Source organism: Oncorhynchus nerka, linkage group LG22 (genome assembly GCF_034236695.1).
Source record: "Oncorhynchus nerka isolate Pitt River linkage group LG22, Oner_Uvic_2.0, whole genome shotgun sequence".
Lineage (NCBI taxonomy): Eukaryota > Metazoa > Chordata > Actinopteri > Salmoniformes > Salmonidae > Oncorhynchus > Oncorhynchus nerka.
The window spans coordinates 16,848,780-16,873,879 of NC_088417.1; the positions used below are offsets into that span (position 1 = coordinate 16,848,780).

Here is a 25,100-nt window from a genome sequence, read left to right on the forward strand (position 1 = left end):
ATTTTTAATACTTATGTTAAATACTATTTTTAAATACCTAGGTTAAATGCATGGGAGTGTATTTGAGAATTTTCAAATAATTTCCAAGTGTATTTACAAATACATTCCAATATTCAACGACTAAATAATATTGAAATACTTACTTCCAAATGTCTTTGAAAGTAATTGAAATACCCTAAATACTATTTTTGAACCCAGGTCTGGTTGACCTTACCTTTCGAAGACAGTCCATGTAGTTGTTGCGGTGCAGGGAGCCACGGGGGAACTCGTCTGACTGCATCGGGAAGTGGGATGCCACCAGTGCCTCCAGGGACATCTGCAGCTGGGCCAGGGGCTCCTCCGGCAGGGTGGTGAAGAATGGCAGCATGATCAGTGCCTGGCTCTGAAGAGTAGTGGGGTTAAAGCGATAGTTCACTCAAAACAGTGATTAACATTTTTCCTCTTCCCTTGACTAAAGGTAAGACAGTTTTCCATGACTATGAGTCAATCCCATAGCACTTGTTAACAAGATTAAGGACTTAGTATTGTAGTGTGGCTTATGTTCCCAACCTGGCCATCCATGCTACCATAGCCAGTTAATTATCCACAGCTACCAAATGACCCTTCTCCCATCCCCAGCAACTCGGTTTTCAGTGAACATACCTTATAAAATAGGGCTTAAAAAAACAAAAAAAAACATTTTAGATACCAAGAAACAAAATCAGGAAGATTAAATTGATTAAAACGACCTTAATGCTTTACCTTGAGATTCAACGGCAGGGCCATGTCAACGATGAGAGTAGTGAACGTGGAGAACACCAGTTGGAATGCTTGGTGACCGGCATTGGAGCACACAGATGAATCAATCTGCACAGAATTAGATATACATATAGTTAGAATGAACAGTTAGATAAACTCATATAGGTTAAACACAAGCTAAAACCTGGGTACAAAAATACAATGAAAACATGTTTAAAAAGATGAAAAGAAGCCTATATATATCTGGCTATGCTGCACCTGTAGAACCTTGGAGAGCAATGTGAGGGTGGCGGTTTTACTTTCTGACGTGGAGGCGTTGTTGCCCCACCACGGCCTCAGCAGCTCCCACCTCTGCAGTATCCACTCCACCAGCCGACTGCCCTGGCTCTTCCTCATCGAGCGCTCCCGGAAACTGTGGTCCAGCATGCCGTTCAGCAGCACGCTAACCTGTTGCAAGGACACCAAAGAAATGTACAAATGTATTCTACAACCCTTTTTGGTCATCTTGCTTAGAGAGAGATATACTTTGTCCATTTTCTTGGTAGGTCATGGAAATGTGTATTTTGCTTTCAACCCAATCCCTGACATTTGAACGAAGGTTTGATTCTAAATAATTTATTAGATGAGACCACTATTACTCACCATGCTAGGGTTTTGGGTGGCGGCTTTCATGAGCAGCGTTACGGTGGTATCCAGGTTGCTGAGCAGCTCTGCATTGAGGGTCATCTGGAAGAGGCTGTAGAAGTACTCTCCATGAGAGAAGCTGAGGAAGTTCTGCTTGCGGCTGCCCGCCAGAGGCACAGATAGCATGATGGTGTTCAAAAGCAGCTCTACCAGCTGCTCACTCTGCCAGAATGACGACAGAACACAAACAGGTAAGTAAGCGTAGCAGAGACGGAGTTTGATGAAGTACTTGAGTCAAGCCGCAATCTGTGACCACTCTCAAATTCATAGCTGGAGCTATGAATACAATCACTGACTATCTATGAGATTAAAGTTTTAAACATATTTGGAAGCTATACATTGTTTGTTTACAAAAATATTAAAAAGAAACAAAAGTCTGCCAAGTAAGCAGCAAACTGCCAGAGGGCATGGATGTTGCTCTGTTGGCCTTAGCACCCCGCCTGCAAAACAATCTAGGGGAAAGACTGTATTAGGCTAGGTGTTTCCAACCTGTCCACCCAGGGAGAAGGCCAGCTGCACCAGTCCATCGGCTAGCCTCCTGCTGCTCACGTCCATGGAAGGGAGGGCCTTCCTCTCCTCTCCGGGGGCGATGCCTTTGTATACCGCCAGGAGGAGTTTGGATCCCAGGGACTGTGAGTAACTGAGATCCTTTAACACACAGCAGAGAGAACAGTCACATAGTGAAGAGATTTCAACAAGAGGGAAGGTGTGTAACATTTACTATTTGTGCACTACAAGACAACAATTGAACTCTGGCCTTAGTAAAGCTGGGCCTAAATGTTTCAGCAGCATCAGGTAGATCAGTAAGACAGGGGTAAGGAGAGAGAGAAAGAAAGAAAGAGTACCTGGCTGTGCAGAAGGGAGCTGAGGAAGCCTGCTTTGTGAATCTGTTTGCAGGCAGAGAGAAGCATCTCCATATTGGCATGGCTGGTACAAGTGTCTGGATGGTAAAGGTCCACGCTGCACAAGTCCTCCACACTGAAGACAACACAAACCCATTATTAATCATCATTCCTACACTATGATTTACTCTGTGCTCTGATGATTTCCTGAAGAAAATTAATGATAGAACTCCTATAAAGCCCATAGTTGTCTACCTAACATGTTTAAAGGGCTACTTAAAAACGACAATGGTCTAGGGGTTGGTTTGGGACTGAACTGATCTTAACCTAAACAGAGGACTAATCAACACCATACAGACCTTTGCTGGGATATCCTCTTCCTGAGGCTGTCCTCCAGATCCTCTCTGTAGGGTGAGACCAGCAGGGCTTTCAGCAGGGGAACACACACCTCTGGCAGGTGCTTCATCACTTCCAGGTCAGCCATGTTGAAGCCAATAGACGAGGGCTCACAGACAGTCAGAGCCACCAGCTCCAAAAAGGCAGAGTCAAACAGATCCTTCTCCAGTAGCTAGGGACAGGGTTAAAATGGGTATTTATCTGTTTATTTCTACAAGTAAACAATCTTGCAAGTTACCAGAAGGCAGCAAACGAAGACCCGTGATACCATACCTAATTGACAATACAGCGAGACAGTGGGCATTAAATTGATAAAGGGATACATTTGACACTTTTCTGACACTTTATCCTCCCCCAAAAATACATGCAGCTTGTGATTGCATGGGGGAATTGTCAGCGATTTAGAGGTTATGTACATACATTTTCCAGGAAGTACTGAGAGTTTTGTCTTGTTGGACACTAGCACAGAAACGAGGTGCCCATAAATGTCTACAAAGCCAAAAATATACATAAAGTAATCATTCACCTTCCAAAAGTCCTGTTGGCATTTGACCAGTACCACCGTGGCAAACTCCATGAGTCGTACGATGATGGTGCACTTGCTGTAGTTGTACTGGTCTCTCTCTCTGGGACTGAAAAGGGAGATTCTCTGGCCTGCTCTGAAACAGCCCTCTGCTGCCTCTAGCTCCTTGGTGGCCAGTTCAGCAAGGAAGAAGCCCAAGGCATTCAAAAAGCTGGATTTCTCATCAGAGCCTTCGAATAAAGAAAAAAAACTTGTGACTGAAATGCAAGTGTGACCATATTGGATTCAAACCCAGGTCTCCTGTGCGTCACGCTACTTTGTTAGCCCTCTGAGCTAAAAGCGAGTCCTCATGTCTCAGGCAACGTCCCTCATCATACGATTGTGGCTCACCAGTGAGTTCTCACCTAGTATCTGCTGAGGCTTGATGATGTGTAGGCCGATGAATGTGTTGTAGCAGTCGAGGGCGGCCAGCAACAGGTCCATCCACTGCAGCGCGGCCCTGACGGTGAAGGGGCCGGCCAGGTGCCTGAGGGTGGGCTGGGAGAGCAGCCCTCCACCCTCCAGCCTGGAGATGAGGAAGCCCACACCATGCTGCTGCAACAGCTCCTGCAGCCATTGGGATGGAGACCTCTCTCCTAAAGACAAGAAAAGTCCCATTATGATCTTTGTGGGCTATACTAAGCCTTGTCTCAGGGTAGTAAGTTGGTGGTCTGTTGATAGCCCTCTAGCCGCGTGGGGGCTGTGCTTTGGCAAGGTGGGTGGAGTTATATCCTGCAAACCAAACAGCAACATTTTCTTGTTTTTATTTTATTTAGGATAGCCAGGGGCACGGTTCAACACTCATATACAAACAAAGCATTCGTGTTTAGTGAGTCCGCCAGATCAGAGGCAGTAGGGATGACCTCTTGAGAAGTGTGTGAATTGAACCATTTTCTTGTTAAAATGTAATGAGTACTTTTGGGTGTCAGAGAAAATGTATGGAGTAGAAAGTACACTAGATTCCTAAAAATAATGAAGTAAAAGTAGCCAAAACTATAAATAGTAAAGTAAAGCACAGATACCGCCAAAAACGACGTAAGTAGTACTTTAAAGTGTTTTCACTTAAGTACTTTACACCACTGGTCACAGTGTCACCCAACCCCCCCGTCTCAGCCTCCAGTATCTATGTCCCGGGGGGCTAGGCCCAGTCTGTTATATCTGGTGTAATTCTCCTGTCTTAACTGGTGTCCCCCCCTAGCCCTAGTACCATGCCTCAGGACTACCTGACCTGAGGACTCCTGGCTGTCCCCAGTATGATGACTCCTGGCTGTCCCCAGACCCTGCTGGTCACATCTATGAACATTTGAACATCTTGAAGAACAATCTGGCCTTAATGGCCATGTACTCTTATAATCTCCACCCGACACTGCCAGAAGAGGACTGACCACCCCTCAGGGCCTAGTTCATCTCTAGGTTTCTTCCTAGGTTCCTGCCTTTCTAGAGAGTTTTTTCCTAGCCACCGTGCTTCTACATCTATATTGCTTGCTGTTTTATTTTAAACTTCTATTTATTAAGACACATTTAAATTAAAAAGGTAAAATATTTAAATGTGGTGTGGTGCCAGGGCTTTATAATTTGATTGATTGACTGATTGAATAATATTGCAGTAAATAAACAACTTTTTCGGGTCAATTGTGTTTGACCTTTGTCTCAGAGCCATAGAATTGCACATTTAAATATTTTACCTTTTTTATTTAAATGTGTCTTAATAAATAGAAGTTTAAAATAAAATGTTTAAACATACTATAGTTAGAATGTGTTATTGTCACATTTGTCTTTTTTTTTTACAGAGGAACAGTTCACCTGGTAGCAGGGGCACAAGCTCGTAGAAAAGCTCCATGCACTTGTGACGGCACTCGGTTTGAGGTCGCCCACACTGCTCCAGAAGCCACATAACAACATCGGACAAACACACATTTTCATCAGGGGGAAAGCCCCTAGTGGAAAAGAGAGAAGATTTAGTAAATGATACAAGTCAAAAATGCTTTAAAACGGAGTTGCGTGTACTTGAAGTCGAAATTTGCAACCATCCCAAAAGAGCGCCAGCCTAGTACATTGCTAACCTTGGAATCCGCCTCTTGGTGTTCTGCTGATTGAGGTTGGAAGCCTTGTATTTCATGATCCTCTTCAGGTGGTCAATAGCACTTCCACACTGTTGCAAGGTTCCTAAGGAAGTAGAAGGATTTTATTCATCTTTATGGCGATATATGGATTTGCGTGATGATGCATATTGTTGGATTTCAGCACCTCAAGATCTTAACTGTATATTATGACCTCTCTGGACACACGTAAAACCTAATTATTTTGTGGACTTTTGTTCATATTAAACATCATGATTAACAGAATGACAGCACCAACAGGAATTTAGTGACAATCCTTACCCAAGGATCTCTCGTCTGAATGGGCCAGTCCCAGGCTTTCAACGAATACCACCAGTGCTTCAAAGACAAACTGCTCCACCAGGGAATTCTCTTCTCTGCACAGACAAAGCAAACAAAAACAAATTGCAGTCTGTAGTGTAGGCAATCTAGCCACATTTCCTTTATTTCCTAATATGACTGTCCCGTTTACTGCACTAACACACTTCACAAAATCAAATAAGACCTTACCTGAATAGTCGGTAGATACTGTTGAAAGCCAGAGCAGCACCCAGCCTCTTAAAACCATTAGGATGCAGGGCCAGGCTGTAGATGCGCTTGAACAGAGACTTGATGTTGGCTGGACTCTTCTCTTGTTGCTTGGGGGTGGTCTGTTTAATGGACCACTTGATGAACTCGTGAATGCAGCGGCCACAGAAGTCTCGAAGTGTGCTATCCACAGGGTCTATCACGCCATCCTGAAGAAAAACTATATCGTCAGCAACCTTTCATAACAACTGCTGTAGAATAAGTACATTTCAGTTTTACACATTCACTCCTGGTTGAAATATATTTGTGACAAATTGTGGCAACATGGGACCAAAAGCATGGAAGAACATTGCAGTTGCAACTACTTTTGCTATCAGTTTCACATTCTATTAAAAATAAATAGTATTTGAAATTCAGTAGGGGGAGAATTACCATAATAGCCTCCAAAACAGCAACTGTGTCCTGACTTTCAAATTTCTTGTTGTTGGTGAACCAGTGGATGAGCTGCATCACCAGTGGTTCGAAGAGCTGCCTTGTTACCTGAAAACAAAAAGTTGTGGTTCAAATACATGATTTCTGTAGCATCTACAGTGCATTCGGAAACTATTCAGACTCTTGACTTTTCACACGTTGTTACATTATAGCCTTAAAAAAAAAAAAAATCCGCAATCTAACCACAATACCCCATAATGACAAAGCAAAAACTGTTCATTTATTGAGCAAATAAAAAAATACTGAAATACCACATTTATATAAGTATTCAGACCCTTTACTAGAACTATGTTAAAGCACCTTTGGTAGAGATTACAGCCTTGAGTCTTTTTGGGTATGACACTACAAGCATGGCACACCTGTATTTGGGGAGATCTTCTCTGCAGATCCTCTCAAGCTCAGGTTGGATGGGGAGCATCGCTGCACAGCTATTTTTAGGTCTCTCCAGAGATGTTTGATTGGGTTCAAGTCTGGGCTCTGGCTGATCCACTCAAGGACATTCAGAGACTTGTCCCGAAGCCACTCCTGCTTTGTCTTGGATGTGTGCTTAGGGTCGTTGTCCTGTTGGAAGGTGAACCTTGGCCCGAGTCTGAGGTCCTGAGGGCTTTGGAGCAGGTTTTCATCAAGGATCCCTCGGTACTTTGCTCCATTCATCTTTCCCTCGATCCTGACTAGTCGCCCAGTCCCTGCTGCTGAAAAACATCCCCAAAGCACGATGCTGCCACCAACATGATTCACCGTAGGGATGGTGCCAGGTTTCCTCCAGACGTGACGCTTGGCATTCTTGGTTTCATTAGACAAGAGAATCTTGTTTCTCATGGTCAGAGTCCTTTATGTGCCTTTTGGCAACTCCAAGTGGGCTGTCATGTGCCTTTTACTGAGGAGTGGCTTCCGTCTGGCCAATCTACCATAAAGGAGTGGTGAAGAGATGGTTGTCCATCGGGTTCTTGGTCACCTCCCTGACCAAGGCCCTTCTCCCCCGATTGCTTAGTTTGGCCAGGCAGGCCAGCCCTAGGAAGAGTCTTGGTGGTTACAAACATCTTACATTTAAGAATGATGGAGGCCACGGTGTTCTTGGGGACCTTGAATGCTGCAGAAATGTTTTGGTACCCTTCCCCAGGTCTGTGCCTCGACACAATTCTGTCTCGGAGCTCTACGAACAATTCCTTCATTCTCATGGCTTGGTTTTTGCTCTGACATGCACTGTCAACTGTGGACTCTTATATAGACAGGTGTGTGCCTTTCCAAATTATGTCCAATCAATTGAATTTACCACAGGTAGACTCCAATCAAGTTGTAGAAACATCTCAAGGATGATCAATGGAAACAGGATGCACCTGAGCTCAATTTCGAGTCTCATCGCAAAGAGTCTGAATACTTATGTAAATAAAGTATCTTTTTTTTTTTTTGTATACATTTGCAATCATTTAAAAAAAACAGTTTTTGCTTTGTCATTATGGGGTATTGTGTGTAGATTGCTGAGTATTTGTTTTTATTTAATCCATTTTAGAATAAGGCTGAAACGTAACAAAATGTGGAAAAAGAGAAGGGGTCTGAATACCTTCCAAATGCGCTGTATATATAGGCCTTACAAAGTGGTCATGAAGGCTACATCAAGCCTAGCGGTTAAGAGCATTAGGCCAGTAACCAAAAGGTTGCTGGTTCGAATCCCTGAGCTGATAGGTGAAAAATCTGCCGATGTGTCCTTGAGCAAGATACTTCACTCCGATTGCTCCTGTAAGTTGCTCTGGATAAGAGTGTCTGCTAAATGACTGAAATATACAAATATATCAAGGCTACATTAAGCCTTAAGCTGATGTTTTGTCTGAAGTCCATCAGGCACAGCTAGAGCCTAGGTCCTCTCTAGGTTTCTTCCTAGGTTCCTGCCTTTCTAGGGAGTTTTTCCTAGCCACTTTTTGGGGGCTTAGGCTGGGTATCTCTATAGCCCTTTGTGACAACTGCTAATGTAACAAGGGCTTTATTAAAATACATTTAATGAATTGAATTAGACTTATGGACTAACCTGGTCCACGTCGCAGGCGAGCCGGAGCAGCACAGGGAACAGGCGTTTGTGCAGGTTGTACATAGGAAGACTGCCCTTCTTCCCTTCCACCATCTGAGAACCCTTGCCCACCATGTATACCACCAAGCTATGGAGCAACTCACAGGCTGCCACCTGAACACAGCACATACACACAGTAACAACTTTAAATACAACTCTTGAGAAGTGCACATTGGATAAGTGCTGGCTCTATTCAACTCAATGCCGTGTATAGAGCTATATTCTTTTTACTTATTTCAGGGATCTGCACACATTCACAACAGTCCAAAACTATTAGGTCTATCAGATATATACTTAATCAGATTTTTTGGGCCGTCTAGCTTCCTTGTAAAATATATATGTTTGTTTACAAAGTTTGAGGGGCCATACTTTGGTTTGCCTGTCACTTGTTGACAGCGCCAGCTCTGTGATGCGAGGTAGAAAGGGGTCGAGGTAGATGACGGGCTTCATGTCAGTGAACGGCACAGCGAAGCTCAGTCTTTTCTCAGAGTCCCAGGCCACAAACTTCTTCATCATCTCCTCGGCTGAGGTCGCTGGTGAGAGAATAAGATCCTATATAAACTATAGAAACATACCAAAGGTGATATATAAAGATATGAGGGTATAGCCGACATACAATTAGCTGATATGCAGACGTTCAAACACATCACAGGAGGTTGGTGACACCTTAATTGGGGAGGGTGGGCTCGTGGTAATGGCTGGAGTGGAATCAGTGGAATGGTATCAAATACATCAAACACATGTGGTTGATACCATTCCATTCACTCCGTTCTAGCCATTATTATGAGTCATTCTCCCCTCAGCAGCCTCCTGTGATGCACATATTAGGTATACATACAGTACACACACACACACACACACACACACACACACACACGTTTGTTCATTGTGTTTAATCAAAGCGGTAGTTGCAAAATACATCTAGATCCTCACCGGTCACCAGATTCCTGTTCAGCTGCCCTCCCAGGTGTCCCAGCAACCGCACCACCCTCTTCCTCACCATGGCAATGGGAGAAGCTTCCTCCTGACAAACAAAACATCCTGTAATTAATATTTGAGAAACTTATGCTTCGGTTACTTATAGCCAGGAAAATGACTCCTACTACTTATTACCATGGCAACCTTCTTGGATCTCTTCAGGAGCTTAGCCATCACTTTGCTGTATCCTTTTTCTTTTCCCGTGGATAGAGACGTCACCTCCCAGGGGCTCTCATCCTTGTCTGCAATCAAGACAAAAAGGGGAACAGAATTATAGCATACCGAACAAACAAGTAGGTCAGATTCCCTGAGGGAAGTACAGCCAAATAGAACAAAGATATTCTTTGTAATTTCCTTTCCAGACTGAGATGAAGCAAGAATGGATGGATGGACAGCGAGGTGAAATCACCGTCAGCAGCGGCTGTTTTCAGGTATCCGTCGAGGTGGGGCAGGATCTCCCTATAGTATGGCTGCATGGTGTCTCGGGGAATACGTGACGACCACGACTCCAGAGCGTCCAGCGCTGCATTGGCCAGTGGGGCATGGCTCAGGCCCAGCTTCAGAGCCACCTGGGGTACACCAATCCCAGAGAGCGGTTACGTCATCAATTGGGATGAATTGAAAACAGCACCTATACATGTACATGACTTCGTACCAGGTAGGTAGTTATATGTTGAGTTGAAATGTTTTAGGTAACCCAGTAATAATCCCTCATGAGAGGGAGCTCCCCACCTGAAGTGGGGAGATGTATGCCTTGATGTCCAGAGCAACTATGTCATGATGAAGGGAGAGAACGAAGGTCAAGCAGGAGGCCAGGAGCTCATCTTTATACTGCTTCATTCTCACAGCCACCTAAGGAGACAGTGACATTCCAGTACATCACTCTGACCAAACAATCTGGCCTTTAACACCGCCTCTTCTCGTTCTAGAATGGATTCAAAAAGTAGTCGTGCTGTACCTCTTTTCCAAACTTTGAGAAGAGTGCAAAGCAGGCGCTGCTTTGAGCGCTTTTGGGTCCGACGCCCTGTTAAAGAAAGTATAGTGTACATCAGCCATCATGTACATCACATCCCATGTACATCAGCCATCATGTACATCACATATAAATCACACATGTATATCACATCACATGTACATCAGCCATCATGTACATCACATGTAAATCACACATGTATATCACATCACATGTACATCAGCCATCATGTACATCACATGTAAATCACACATGTATATCACATCACATGTACATCAGCCATCATGTACATCACATCCCATGTACATCAGCCATCATGTATATCACATCACATGTATATCACATCACATGTACATCAGCCATCATGTACATCACATGTAAATCACATATGTACATCACATCACATGTACATCAGCCATCATGTACATCAGCCATCATGTACATCACATGTAAATCACATATGTACATCACATCACCATCAGCCATCAAGTTGTAGAACATACAGTTGTGTCTACGTGGCATATGTAACCTTTAGTTCTAAACTTTTATCCAGTGCAGTGACTGAATAGATAGTACATATGACCCAAGAGGGAATCAAACCCACACGCTGGAGTTGCTAGTGCATACAGCGCAAATTATATCAAACATCTTTTCAAAGAATAGTAATGGGATGGAATTGATGAACACGGTTTACCTGGAAGTACTTGATTCTCTTGGCTACTTCCATGGAGACAGAGAGTAGCTTGTAGAAGCCACTGACAAGCGGGGCTCTTATGGACTGAAGGATCAGCTCGTGGCTCAAAGGGTACACCCACTGCCCAAAATAGTCCAGACGCTTCTTCAGGAGCAACTCACTACAAGGACAAACAGATAGAGGCCTCATAATGTAACTAGAGGTACGGACTCAGGTGCCAAACTGGCATACAAATACTTGGCTTGAAAGCACTGGATGATTTAGGCTGCATTGAGGATTCCTCCCATTCACTAAATAAAAAACAAAGTCCCAGATCTGTGCTGTATAGCCGCTTTCTATAGTTGTTGTTATGCCAGACAGCACACAGAGATCTGGGACCAGGCTAGTGGATGGGGACTGGTACTGGTACCTGCAGAAATCAACCAGGTTGATGAAGGCAGTGAAGTCCTTGGGTTTGTTGGGAAGGAGGTGGGCTGTTGGATCAGAGGACGGCAGAACCATACTGCTGCTGACCTGGTCATCCTGATCCTATGACAACACAAACCACATATTGATCAATGAGAGATTCTCATTTGTTTACAATATCAATTATTTTCACGTGTGGCACACCTTTATTCATTGGCTAAAGCCGGGACACATCAGTGGTGACCGTTTAAAAAAATTATTCACCACAAATCAAAAGTTATTATCAGAAGAGGTCTCACCTCCTTCTCTGTGTTGACATTCTGAACTGAGAGGTCCAGCTTCTCCACAATCCTCAGGATGGATTTCACCAGTTCATCATAAAGCAGGCGGCTCAAAGACCTCAGGGTAGCGTTCTGGGTTTCAAACCCCTTGTCGAGAAACCCAGTGTCCTACAGCAGAGGACATTTTGAGTCATTGATAGCAAGGAACACTTCATCAACCAACACTGTATGTGGAGGACTAATCTCTCAAGGACAGACTACGTAAGCATAAATGGTAGCATCTAACCAAATTATGCACAATTTAAGTTCTGGGTTAACCGAGATTAGTGGAGGACTAACTAGGCTAAGAGAACCAAACTGAGCAAGGAAGATTAAAAACATCTTTCCCCTTAGAACCAGACCTGGGTTCAAATAGTATTTGTTATCTTTGATAGAGCCTGCCTGCAGAGCTAAATGGGTGGCGTTTACACTTTTGGGACTATTCTACTGGGCCAGGCCAAGCTTAATCAAGTGCAGTTAAAGTATCTGAAAGAGGAAAATCCTATTTTAACCAGGATCTGCTTAGAACAGCGCCCTAACTGGTCACACACACACACACACACCTTTAGATGATCACAGTCCAAGAGACCCCTGAATAGATCCAGGTAGTCGCGACAAGAGGGAACCCTCCATTGCCCAGTCTGCATTTGAGAAGCCTCTGCAGACTCCCCACCAGTCCCGGTGACACTCTGAGCGTTCTCCCCCTCCTAACAGAACAGTTACCACCATTAACAAGTTCCCAATGACAACAACTGATCCCGCCAACTGACAATATCCCATCCTCCCAACTGACTGACAATACACTATCCTGCCAACTTTCAATCATGGTTAAAGAAAATATACCTTTAAAGTATACATTTAAATAACAAAACTATGCAACTAAGTAGAGTTGATGAAAACAAGGTCAACAACGCATAGATCACAGTCCATGTAAGGAATGTATGATATTCTCATATTAGAGCATTAAAACAGTGGCATAATGTAGGGCCAAAATGACCTTACCTCAGGAAGGACAACTGGCTTCGAACAAACACGAATCAAGCCCTGGTGCACTGAAAGGAGAAAAATAAAACAATTCTGGCATAGTGATGCATCAGAAGTTACGGTAACAACAACTTTGACGACTTAATGAGGCCTTCATAAACCCTTTATAAGGTCGATATAGATTTTATTAATACTATACACGTACAACAAAGGCTTTAGAAAAATGTCCTTACATCTGGCACTTTGGCGATTGTGTCAAAACCCTTTGCAGCCTCTACCTAGCATGGCATTTGTTTACAGCCTAAATAATTGTAGCTTAAATGGTTTGTGAAGCAACTATGATGGCTTTATAAATGGTTTTTGAAGGCCTCCATAAATGGCATATATTATAGGCTAGTCTGACTCAGTTTCTTCAACTCACCCACAGAACTGATGAAGCTCCAGAATACTGGACCCTTGGATGCCATGGCGACAAGCACCTTGACGATGGCACGAGTGCAGGTGGGCTGCATTCTCACGCTGTACTGAGGGAAGCTGTCGATCTGTACCACCAGGAGGCGCTCTAGCACAGGTGTGTAGACCTCAGGGATCTGTGGGTGCACGATAAACAGTGATATGGTAATGCTAGTCTCTCCACCATCTGTAACTAAAGTTACATCGGTTGGAACATAGGAACAATTATTATTGCGGTGCGCTAGATTTAGCATCACTGATTATTTGGACAAATCACGATTTCGCGGGGGTAAGCATTTTTCAGATTTCGGAAGGGGAGGGGTTCATTTGGACTGGGTTCTGGGGTTACCTTGTCTAGGTGGATGATGACACTGGCGATGGAGTCCAAGAAGCTGGGGAGCTGGTAAACTTTGTCCTCCTCTCCGTCGGACTCCGTGAGGTACATCTGTTTGCAGCGTTGAATCAGCTCTGTGTACATCAGGTCCACGTCTTGAGGGCAAACCACTTTACATGGCTGCAACAGCAACAATTATACAATAAATGGTTCAGTAATGCAAAATAAACAGTGCACTGGATAAATTAAATATATCACAACTCCAAATGCATGTACATATCAGTGACTAACTGTAGCATACTACAACGTAACAACAAACCAGTCAGTGGCTTTTCCAGCAGGACAAGCCCAAAGGGATGAGGGGAGAAAGTAGAAACGTACCGCTGCAAAGAACCCATAGCCACGGATAGCAATGGAGAGCTCCTTGTGAGTAGAGTCCATGGTCTTGATTATGGCACAGAACTTCTCCATGAAGAACTTGAGCTTGCCTTTGTGCTCCTCAACATTCTCTGCCACCTGGAGAGCAACCTAAAGCGATAATCCAACAAACAGTTATATTTCTCAGGGCAAAAAGGAAACACACTACTGCTTGCAAAACAAAGGAATAGAAATACAGTTATTCATACAAATCCTCTCAAGTGAAACATGACCTATATCTTATGAAACAATAAGTATAGGGGACAAATGACCTGACGCCCTTCTGTGACAGCGTGACTGCAAAAAAAATGTCAACAAATAAAACGGCACCATTAATTTGTCTGCCGGCAGTTCCACGGTAACAGAATGACACAGAGACTCCGATTTTTCAATTTCAAAATGTAGGTCAAACAAAAACCAATGATTTCAAAGTTAAACCAACCATACAACTTGATGCACAAGGAATACTTTTAACAATTTCCATGGAAAACTATACAGAAACACATTTACTTGAAGAACCGTGCAGATTGAGAATTTTTAGGGCTCTAAGACTCTAGCCGCCCTCGTCATAGACTGTGCTCTCTGCTTCCTCATGGCAAGCGATACCGGAGCGCCAAGTCTAGGACTAAAAAACAGTTTATCAAATGGCCACCCGGACTATTTACATTGACCCCCCCCTTTGTTTTTACATTGCTGCTACTCACTGTTTATTATCTATGCAGAGTCACTTTACCCCTACCTACATATACAAATTACCTCGACTAACCTGTACCCCCAGACATCTGACTCTGTCCCCCCTGTATATAGCCTCGTTGTTGTTATTTTATTGTGTTACTTTTTATTACATTTTTTACTTCAGTTTACTTAGTAAATATTTTCTTAATTTTATTTCTTGAACTGCATTACGGTTTGTTCTGTCATTCTGTTACCAAACTTTGCATCTGCACTGTTCTTCAAGTAAATGTGTTTCTGTAAAATGTTCAGTAGACATTGTTTTGTAGACATTGTTTTTCATTGGTTGGCTTTAAATACATTTTAAAGTGAAATATCGGAGATTCAGCATCATTCTGTTACCATGGAATTGCCCCTAACTACATACTGGCTTTCAGGGACGTGGTAAGCCCACCTGTTTGAGGAAGGACTCCAAGGCATAGTAACTGGTCTTCTTCATCTCCTGGTTGATGTGTCCACACAGCTTGGACATGACATCAAACAAGGCTCTGTAGTGGTCCATCAGCAAGTGGCTGAATTGAGCGGCATGCTTTGCTAACAATCGCAGTCCAGCTACAAAGCGTAGAAAAATGGCTATTTGTCAAGCTCAAACAATGCTGCATTTGATTGAGATTGCCTGGTGCAATGGAAACAAAGGAGTAGTCATGAAAGTGAAAATGATTTAGCAAATAATTTGGCACTCAATGCAGTAAATCTTACCAAAGGTGACAGCATAACGGCACATCTCCACCTGTTGAAAAGAGAGGACGTGAAATAAACGGAGGGATGAACAGTCCTATTGCTCACATTAGACAACCTGTACGCTACCACGTAGGATATTGAGAGCACTAATTGTATAACATTTTACCAACCTGAGGACTAATTGTCTTCAAGGCATACTCAAATATTTCCTTTGAGGTTCCTGGGTCTAAAAAAAATATATAAAACATTAAATATGGAAAATACAGGATGACCTGAAGACAAAGTCACTTTATTGGTGCTGAGAAATCAGAAGATTTACGACTGGAAAAAAAGCTTTCCATACAGGAGCAACACATTCAGTTAAGTAAAGGCAATAAACACAAAACACACACACCGTCTTCCACTGACTTGGTGAAATTAACCATTAGTGCCGTGATCCCTCTCAAACATCCAGCCACAACAGTAAGCTTTGGCTCCTTTGTCGATGAAGTCATCTAAAAATGGTTTCAACATTGCAACCAAAAGAAAATTCAATTCAATACACACAACAAAATCGATTGGAATTGAACTGTAGGCCTAAATATTGCACAATGAACACGGCTCAAATACCACACAGTCTACTGCAGGGATAGGCAACTAGATTCAGCCGGGGGCGATTTTTGTCGGACCGGATGTTTACGGTACAGAATTATAATAATTTGTACACTGCAAATTGACCAACTTGTTACTTGAAAATAACAATTATTTAATATCTTGATTACAATGAGACACGATCACATAAAGTTGTGGCCAAATAGATAGACACCCTTGCACTTTTCTTAAATAATTCTCCACGACCTGTTATGGATTTTCAAAAATGCAGAACCTATTTTATTTTTGTAAACTTAAGTTTAAAATTGTAATTTAGAAAATAAAGACAAATTTGACATGGACAAAATTAAAAAGTATATATGATTTTTTTTACCCAATTTCAATCGTCTTATCGCTGCAACTCCCCAAAGTGCTCGAGACAGGCGATGGTCGAGTCATGCGTCTTCCGAAACATGACCCGCCAAACCGCACTTCTTAACTCCTGCCCGCTTAACCCGGAAGCCAGCTGCAACAATGTGTCAGAGGAAATATCGTTCAACTTATGACCAAAGTCGGCCTGCAGGCACCCAGCCCGCCACCAGGAGTCGCTAGTGCGTGATGAACTAAGTAATGGCCCCTCCGGCCAGCCTCTCTGGCCAAACCCTCCCCTAACCCGGACGACGCTGGGCCAATTGTGCGCCGCCCTATGGGACTCCCGGTCACGGCCGGTTGTGACACACCCTGGGATCTATCCCGGGTCTGTAGTGACGCCTTTGACCGCTGTGTCTTTATATTTGGTCACAACTGTATGTCTCTTTTTTTATTCATGGAAATACTTGGGAACAGATTTACTAAATAAAACTCATTTTAGCTGAATTCCTGGTGAATTTACAGTTGTTTTGAGGGGACGGTTTTGGCCTGCGGGCCACCTGTTGCTGACCCCTAGTCTACTTTATATGGGATGTACCTGAAGTTTCAGCTCTCCTAAATAGGCTCTGTAGAGTTTATCTGAGTGGTTGACCATTTCGCTGGGATGGACCTCACCCAAAACTCCTAAGAGCTCATAGATTTTACTGAGAACTTTTGAAAAAATAAGACAAATCAGAAACACAAATCAGTGTCAATAGGACTTGCAGGTAAACTAGTGTTATAGTATACTGCATTATAGAGAGAGCAGACAGAGTGATTCCTATGCCACTGGAAACATTGGAATTACAAGGTAGGTCAGTAAACATGGTTGAATATGTGGGGCCCTATTCTGCGACACCTACTTGAAGGTGCCTGCTTTTTCACACTGTCAATATGACCCCCATCAAGAAGGAAATTAACACTCACCTGTATCTGCGATTTTGTTCTTGTAGGAGAGCTCGAAATAGAATTTGTCGAATATTTTACCAACTTTTAAATCCTGAGCAATGCTGGAGTCCTTAGTTAAATAGAGCACCTATAAAAGTTAGGAAATGGAAAACTGACATTTAGTAAAAAGATGGTGTCATTTAACCAGTTTTCAATAAAAACATTATCACATGAATGCATGTTAATCATTAACCTTGATCAGGAGATCTAATGTTGGTGTCTTGCATTTTGCAGCTTTGTCCTTTGTGTACACAACCAAGCATATGTCCTACGAACAGAGGAAGGATGGAGTTAATACTGAGGAGTCCAAGGTGTCAAATAAAAATAACTTTAAAATGTATAAATACAAATTTAAAAAATAGACAACATACCTTGATCTCAATGGCATAAGTCTTCTCCCAACCCTTGACGCTTGTAGATATCCTCTGCAAGAACTTGTCCAGTAGATTGATGGTCTCAACTCTTGTATCCCGGAGCTGCATTTAAATATGAACCAGTCATCATGGCAACAACAACTAAATAGAACGGGACTGTACTTCTACATTTCAATTGGGGAACAGATTTTCATTGACTTCATTCATTTGCACTAACCTCTTCCCATGCCAGTGATTTTCGAAGAAAGTTGAGCAACCCATCTTCATTTGAGAACAACAAGGATGCATGTAAAGCTTCAAGAGAAAACAAATCAATCAATTACTTGATGTCACTCACTCACCACTTCATAAACAAACAGGTAATTCTATATTTTACAAAAACACTATGTTGTATAGTCCCTACAGAATTAGAATAGCATCATAGATCAGCGTGGACTTGCCCTCCTGACCCCAACGGATTGTTGAAAGCTAGGGAAGATCTCAATTGCATACTCCTCGTGTCCTCTCCTTTCGCCTCCTTCTCAAAACCCATTGGAGGAGGAGATCAGAAATGAGAGACTTCTGGCTCTCATCCAATGGGTTTTGAGAAGGAGACTAGGAGAGGACGTGAGAATGCAACTGAGATCTTCCCATAGTGTGGACAAGCATGCAATGCTGCTGACCAGAGCCTCAGATGTAGCAGGCCTGATAGTCAAGAGCTACAAAAAAGTAAGGACCTCTTTAGTCCTTAGAATGAAACAACATTGAGAAACACGCTAATTTGGGATCTTAAATCACTATTACCTACATAGTTAATCTCAAATGACATATGAATGGGGACGTCTGGAATCATTCAAGATGGATGCAATGCGCATGTGTAACTGATTATTAGCATCTCAAAAAATGCCTCTGGCCATTGTCTCAAACAGGTGCCCAGTCTGTGCCTCTTGATCCGAGCCAGTATTCGTTCATTAGGAAGGTATGTAATCATTACGCCAATTATGTAGCAAAACGTTTTGCAACAGAAACCGTTTCCTCCAAACGAAAACGAGAGTTTATATTAGACAAATTCAGATAGGTCCCTTCCCGTTTAAGAAACGTTTTGCAACAGAATAGGCTAAATGAATACCCCCCAGCATTAGCAAGCCAAGGCGCAAATCTATACTTGCTAGCTAAATTGCTATGATATCTACATAGCTAGTTAACGTTATGCTGTTTGGGTCTGACAACAATTGAAGTTAATATATTGCACACTTTATATAGACCAACAGTGAACCTTACCCAGCTCGTTCTCGCTGTTCGTTAGCATGCATTCTTGCCCCAAGTCCCCGATAATGTCATGACATCTTAGCGCTGCATCTCTTGTGTCGCCATCTGAGAGAGCTGCATGAAGTTTCAGAAGATGCCCTTGAATCCCTCCAACAACCTTAACTTTGTCGTCGGAGGACATGTTAAACCAATCTAGCTACTGCTACCTATCCTTAGAACACATCAACAACATTCATACGCGCGCGACCAGAAATACATCTAGAAGTTTAAACACTCCCATCAAAGGTGTATTCACGACCAAGCATGATGTTCAAAAACGTTACAAACCCGGAAATCAGATGTCAACTGTTTAAAATGTAGCAATCTCAATCAAATTCTAATTTATATTGCAATAATATGTCATTCTAGCATAGATTAGCCTTTCAACAGGCAGCGATTGTGTCACAAGTCTAATAAGTAACCTTAAATGTATCGTCGTTTTCAAATGCTCAAGCAACGCTGAAAAGATCCTGAATATACCCCTGTAGTCGTCAACGCTAAACGCATGCAACTGTAAACAGCGTAATCTACTGGCATGGAGTGTCGATTGTATTCCTATGGGGAAATATTGTTTTTATTTATTTATTTTGGAAGCCAAAAACCATGACACAGAAAGTTGAGTTAGTGTGCACTCTACAGTCTGTAGATAGCAATGTGTAGGTTGGCAGTAATCTGAATACTAACAAAAGAAGAACACTGTCCATCTTTTCATCAGGTTTAATAATGGCAGTTCAGCCAGTTACTACATTCATCATCAGACTAAACCCCACTTTGTTTACACACACAAATCACTAGACTTAGTACAGTAACTAGTAACAACACTTACAATAGTGAAATAGACTAAACGAATGTGGAAAAAGAAAGAGGCTGAAAAAAACAGAAAAATCAGACATAAATCAAAAAATGAGGACAATCTTCCCCCTCATTATTCTGGCAAACCAGAATTCCTCCAATCACTTACATCATCAGTGTGCGACAATTTTAATTCCAGCCTTTTAAACCTTTATCTCCCGCATTCATTAAGACATTACGGGCCAGTTTCCCAGATACAGATTAAGACTAGTCTTGGATTTAGAAGCATGTTCAATAGAGACTCTCAATTGGATGTACTTTTTAGTCCAGGACTAGACATAATCTGTGTTACGGATACAAGTATCCTGTGTGTGTATCCTGTGTGTGTGTTTCTTTTCTCTCCTTCTCCCCTCACAGGTGAAAATTATCACTCCCCAATCAGTCAACAATCAATCATCAATCAGAAGACACACCTCCTCCTGTTTCCTACCCAATCACAGTTCCTTTCCCTTGGTTTAAAAACCCCATCAGTTGTTTACTCTGGAGCTCAATCTCTCTGTAAATGCCATGTCTGTAGGTCGTGGTGTGGCACTCGCTATTTGTGTATTAACATCTCTTTTGTTTGAGCACCTCCATAGCACTTTGTCATCACCTGTGAGTATTGTTTTTGGTTATGGTGTTTGTTTTCTGGTGGGGAAACCAAGACAAGTCGCCCATGGGCATACACTACCCGTAGGTAGACTTTGTTAAATACACTAGTTAGAACTGGGCGGACCACCCACTGTATTTTTGGTTAGTTAGTTAGCTGTTGTTAAAGTAGGCTAGTCTAGCTTAGGGGTGTTTTTAAATACTTATTGTTTCTTTCCTTGGGTCCAGCTCAGCCCCTTTTCCTGCTCCCCCCATTACCGTGTGTTTTACAATAAACCTAAAAGCAGTTTGACTGGTAGATTTCAGTTGTCCTGGTTATTTCGTTCTCACTTTTACTTTGTCACAATTATAATTTGCATGAGTTATGTTACGGGTCTCGCTACCATCCCCCCTAGACTGTCGGGCCAAAAGGGATTCGTAACAATCTGTATCTAGGAAACTGGGCCTGAAAGTCCATTCTCTCACTCTCTCGTACGTCATCAGCGCTTGTCGCAACAGTCTCAATCTCAGCCTAAAGGCTTTCATCTCCCACATCCATTAAGGCATGACTAGACATTTTCTTTCCTAGTACCCGCTCACTCCCTCTACTGTATCTCCCCTATGACAGCCCTGTTGCCATGGCAATAAAGGATGACTGCACGTCACGTTGTGCTATGTCAGTAAGCAGCAGACCACCTCCCAGTTGTGGGTCATGGGGTCCCTTCAGTGGGTTCTTTGCTGCAGCGTTCTCCCCCACTGGGAGTGTTCTGTAACACTGGTGTCCAGAAGAGTCTCCTCACACCTGGGTTATAGGGTCAACTCTGACTTCCTATACGGTTGGTCTTCAATCGGAGTGTCATGCCTGTTACCTCTTGTTAGAGGTGCGCACCTGGTGTCGGACCTAGCCTGTAGGAACTACAGAACTGAATGATTATCATATATGCCTACTAATTACAGTCAGGCTGTGAATGCAATTTAAGGAAGTGATGGAGACCTAGGTTTATAGGTGGGATTTTAACATGTGTAATATTGGATTCAGACACCATGTGTCCTGCATCCTGGTTAGGGATTTGTGATGTCATAACACTCACAGCGTGGATGTCCTGGTGGTCTGGGGTTACTGGTACTGCTGCCAAAGGAGGACTGGATGTTGTGGATGGTCTACTGCAAAATCTGCCTCTCTCCCCTGCAGCAACAATTCAGGTGAATAATAATAATTTCTATATTTTCATTGGATGTATCAAGGTGTAAACCCTCTTTGGTAACTGATCACAATATAAATAAAACAAATAGATAGGCAGGGAACACAAAGGGGGTTTAGTAAAGAATGAAAATGACCTTCCCAGCAGCGAGTTCAGAAATTGCTGCCAGTATTTGATACCTCTGCCCATCTGTCTTAATCCCCAATTCCTTTAAATCTCCATCTGTCAGAGTAAAGAAAGCCTCCATATCCACCTGTAGTGGATGCTGACTGACTGACATCAGGGTTGCGGTCAGTTCCAATTCCACATTTTCCTCATTAAGGTAAATTGGATTTTCAGTATATTTCCTAAATTGACTAGAATTTAAATGGATTTGACCCCAACCCTGGATGAAATGACATGTAAGCGATGCACATTTTATAATGGGTAGCAAATACAACTTGGCTTATGATATAGTGTGAATGACACATACCTCTTGCTCTTCGAATATGGGCTGGATAGTTCATCAGCATACTGGATAGTTCATCTTTTTGTAGTAAGAGACCAGCAGAAATCAGCAGAGGAAGGGTGTTTTTAAAGTATTCATACCAACCACAGATGCCCAGGCTCACCCTCGTCCGTGATGGTGCCACTACTGGAGCCACCGCTGCTCTTGGAGCGTGGGTGGGAGGAGGCAGAGGACAGGGAGTCCCCCAGGGCAGGCTTGTGGGTGGGGGATGGAGATGGGGTCAGGGTGGGAGAGGTGCTCTTGGAGGTGGAGTTCCCAGACTGAGGTCTCTTCTTCTGGGCGATCTTCTTGCACAGAAAATAGATGTGTGTATCACTTCATCTTTTGCTAGTAATACTGACATTTTGTAAGCATGCACGATCCTTTATAATGTCTTATAATAAGGCTAGTATATTTTATGTTTGACCCGTAGAGGTCGACCGACTAAAAATCGGAAATCGTTTTTTTTGGGCGCCGATTTATTTTTAAATACCTTTATTTAACTAGGCAGGTCAGTTAAGAACGAATTCTTATTTTCAATGACGGCCTAGGAACAGTGGGTTAACTGCCTTGTTCAGGGGCAGAACGAGAGATTTTCACATTGTCAGCTCTGGGGATCCAATTCTGCAACCGTACAGTTAACTCGTCCAACGCTCTAACCATTGCACTCCACGAGTAGCCTGCCTGTTACGCAAATGCAGTAGAAGCCAATGTAAATGGCTAGCTAGCATTAAACGTATCTTATAAAAAAACAATCAATCATAATCACTAGTTAAAACTACTAATTCAGTTTAGCAAGCAATATTAACCAGGTGAAATTGTGTCATTTCTCTTGCATTCATTGCACGCAGAGTCAGGGTATATGCAACAGTTTGGGCTGCCTGGCTCATTGCGAACTAATTTTCCAGAATTTAAGTAATTATGAAATAACATTGAAGGTTGTGCAATGTGACAAGAATATTTAGACTTAGGGAAGCCACCCGTTAGATAAAATACCGAACGGTTCCGTATTTCGCTGAAATAATAAACGTTTTGTTTTTGAAATGACGTTTTGATTCAACCATTTAATGACCAAATTATTTCTGTGTGTTATGTTATAAGCTGATTTTGGACTGAGCAGCAGCAGGCCCGTAATCATTCATTCAAACAGCACTTTCGTGCGTTTTGCCAGCGGCAACAACACCGCTGTTTATGACTTCAAGCCTATCAGCCTAATGGCTGGTTCAAATGGCCTGGTTAGCCGTTAATACTTTTAACATCACTTTTAGATTTGGAGTAGTTATTCCCCTTGTGCTGCAATTGTCAAAGGTATATGAAATACAAATATATTAACTACAACCTAAAACTTCTTGAGGTAAGGTAAAAGTGACACACCCATTTAACATCTGTATAAGTTTTTTGACCAATGAGCACATAAATTGGTAGCGACCACATTAGTTGGAACAGACAAGGTAAGGTACAAGTCTGTCGTTCTGCCCCTGACTGTTACAGGCTGTTAAGAACATCCAATTGTCATGAAATACAAATATATTAACTACAACCTAAAACCGTCATGGAAAGAATATGTTTCTTAACTAACTTGCCTGGTTAAATAAAGGTAAAACTTTTGCATTATTTAAAAAATGAACATGTTTCATTTAGCTAAATAGATCCCCAAATAAGTGTTTTCGTAATTGTACAAATAAAAAATATATAAAAAAATCGGCACATTAAAGACCAGATTCTCATGATTTTCATCCACTAGCTTTTTCAAGAATCCCTACCGACCCCTGCTAGTAAGGAGTTTCGTAGTCGCCTTAATCACAAGCACGAAACGACAACAGTGCGTTTCCCGGAACATTAATCTCTAAGGTTAGTTAGAGTTCCAGTTGTGATGCACTAACAAGTGTAAAGTTCACTCCTCGACTAATACGCAGGTTTGGTTTGTACTATCATAAAAATAAAAAGCTGTTTTATTTTCTACTGTAAATCATATAGCAACCATCCCACCATTACCATCCCATCTCAACCTCTGGAAATCATTGTTCCATTCTGCGCGTGCGCAAAATGAATAAAACATAATAGCGGTCTTTTCGGACCACACAGCACCACAAGTACAATGAAATGCTTAACTCACAAGCTCTAACCAACAGTGCAGTAATTAAAATCATTCAACACATTCATTTTTCAGTATAGCAACTTAATATTCATATATTAATGGTCAACTTTAATATTCACTAGGCATGGGCCTACTGTTCTCTAGGCTTCTAAATTAGAGATCACTGGACATTTTTGTTGTTGTAGGAAATGTGAAACATATTAATGCTGCTTTACACCACTATTGTTTTATATTGCTTTTTATGAATTGGACTTGTGGTTGTTAATGGAATTGACAATTGTATTTTATAAATGCATTCCAGTGGAGGCTGCTAAGTGGCTGGAACGGGGCTAATGGGATGGCATCAAACACATGGAAACCATGAAGTATTTTATACCATCCCACCTATAGCCCTCCAGTCATTACCACAAGCCCGTTCTCCCCAATTAAGGTGCCACCAATCTCCTGTGAAATGGCTGCAGTCAGATTCTCTACCCTTCTCCCATAGTGTGTACTCGTTCACTCCCCCTCATCAATTAAAACCACTCTATGGGTTAGACACCCCAAGCATGGGCTAGAGGTAGTCTCCACCATATTTTTCTTACACCAATCCATTCCTTTTAAATCCATGGGAGGTATGGAGTGGAATGAAATAGTTACACTTTGGGGAGATGAATTTAGGACCCTAATACTTTGATCAGGATTCAAGACTTCATTGATTCTGTAGTGCTGCAACCTCTGTATAGCAGTGCATTCGGAAACTATTCAGACCCCTTCACTTTTTCCACATTTTTTATGTTACAGCCTTACTCAAAAATGAATTAAATAAAACAATTTCCTCATCAAATCTACACACAATACCCCATAATGACAAAGTGAAAACAAGTTTTTAGAACTTTTAGAGAACCCCCAGAAATACCTTGTATACGGAAGTATTCAAACCCTTTGCTATGA

The 25,100-nt window shown here is 42.3% G+C and overlaps 1 protein-coding gene across 1 annotated transcript in view; it reads right to left on the reverse strand.

The window, feature by feature from the left end:
- The window catches only part of prkdc (protein kinase, DNA-activated, catalytic subunit), a 43,290-nt gene extending 24,109 nt beyond the window's left edge, over positions 1-19,181 (reverse strand). The window contains exons 1-39 of the mRNA XM_029626308.2: positions 18,935-19,181; positions 17,892-17,968; positions 17,672-17,776; positions 17,494-17,568; positions 17,280-17,388; positions 16,912-17,024; positions 15,769-15,868; positions 15,545-15,600; positions 15,393-15,423; positions 15,088-15,245; positions 13,926-14,072; positions 13,560-13,724; positions 13,179-13,347; positions 12,776-12,825; positions 12,337-12,480; positions 11,753-11,902; positions 11,458-11,576; positions 11,049-11,208; positions 10,340-10,405; positions 10,114-10,233; positions 9,791-9,950; positions 9,517-9,623; positions 9,337-9,427; positions 8,773-8,936; positions 8,365-8,517; positions 6,282-6,389; positions 5,832-6,058; positions 5,604-5,698; positions 5,286-5,388; positions 5,026-5,159; positions 3,588-3,818; positions 3,187-3,413; positions 2,624-2,832; positions 2,268-2,400; positions 1,912-2,070; positions 1,381-1,584; positions 997-1,185; positions 742-846; positions 215-382 (exon numbers count right to left, since the gene is read on the reverse strand). Of these exons, the coding sequence (XP_029482168.2) occupies positions 215-382; positions 742-846; positions 997-1,185; positions 1,381-1,584; positions 1,912-2,070; positions 2,268-2,400; positions 2,624-2,832; positions 3,187-3,413; positions 3,588-3,818; positions 5,026-5,159; positions 5,286-5,388; positions 5,604-5,698; positions 5,832-6,058; positions 6,282-6,389; positions 8,365-8,517; positions 8,773-8,936; positions 9,337-9,427; positions 9,517-9,623; positions 9,791-9,950; positions 10,114-10,233; positions 10,340-10,405; positions 11,049-11,208; positions 11,458-11,576; positions 11,753-11,902; positions 12,337-12,480; positions 12,776-12,825; positions 13,179-13,347; positions 13,560-13,724; positions 13,926-14,072; positions 15,088-15,245; positions 15,393-15,423; positions 15,545-15,600; positions 15,769-15,868; positions 16,912-17,024; positions 17,280-17,388; positions 17,494-17,568; positions 17,672-17,776; positions 17,892-17,968; positions 18,935-19,103 (5,250 nt within the window). The 5' untranslated portion in view covers positions 19,104-19,181. The remainder of the gene's footprint in view (positions 1-214; positions 383-741; positions 847-996; positions 1,186-1,380; positions 1,585-1,911; positions 2,071-2,267; positions 2,401-2,623; positions 2,833-3,186; positions 3,414-3,587; positions 3,819-5,025; positions 5,160-5,285; positions 5,389-5,603; positions 5,699-5,831; positions 6,059-6,281; positions 6,390-8,364; positions 8,518-8,772; positions 8,937-9,336; positions 9,428-9,516; positions 9,624-9,790; positions 9,951-10,113; positions 10,234-10,339; positions 10,406-11,048; positions 11,209-11,457; positions 11,577-11,752; positions 11,903-12,336; positions 12,481-12,775; positions 12,826-13,178; positions 13,348-13,559; positions 13,725-13,925; positions 14,073-15,087; positions 15,246-15,392; positions 15,424-15,544; positions 15,601-15,768; positions 15,869-16,911; positions 17,025-17,279; positions 17,389-17,493; positions 17,569-17,671; positions 17,777-17,891; positions 17,969-18,934) is intronic.
- Between the last annotated feature and the right edge of the window lie 5,919 nt (positions 19,182-25,100).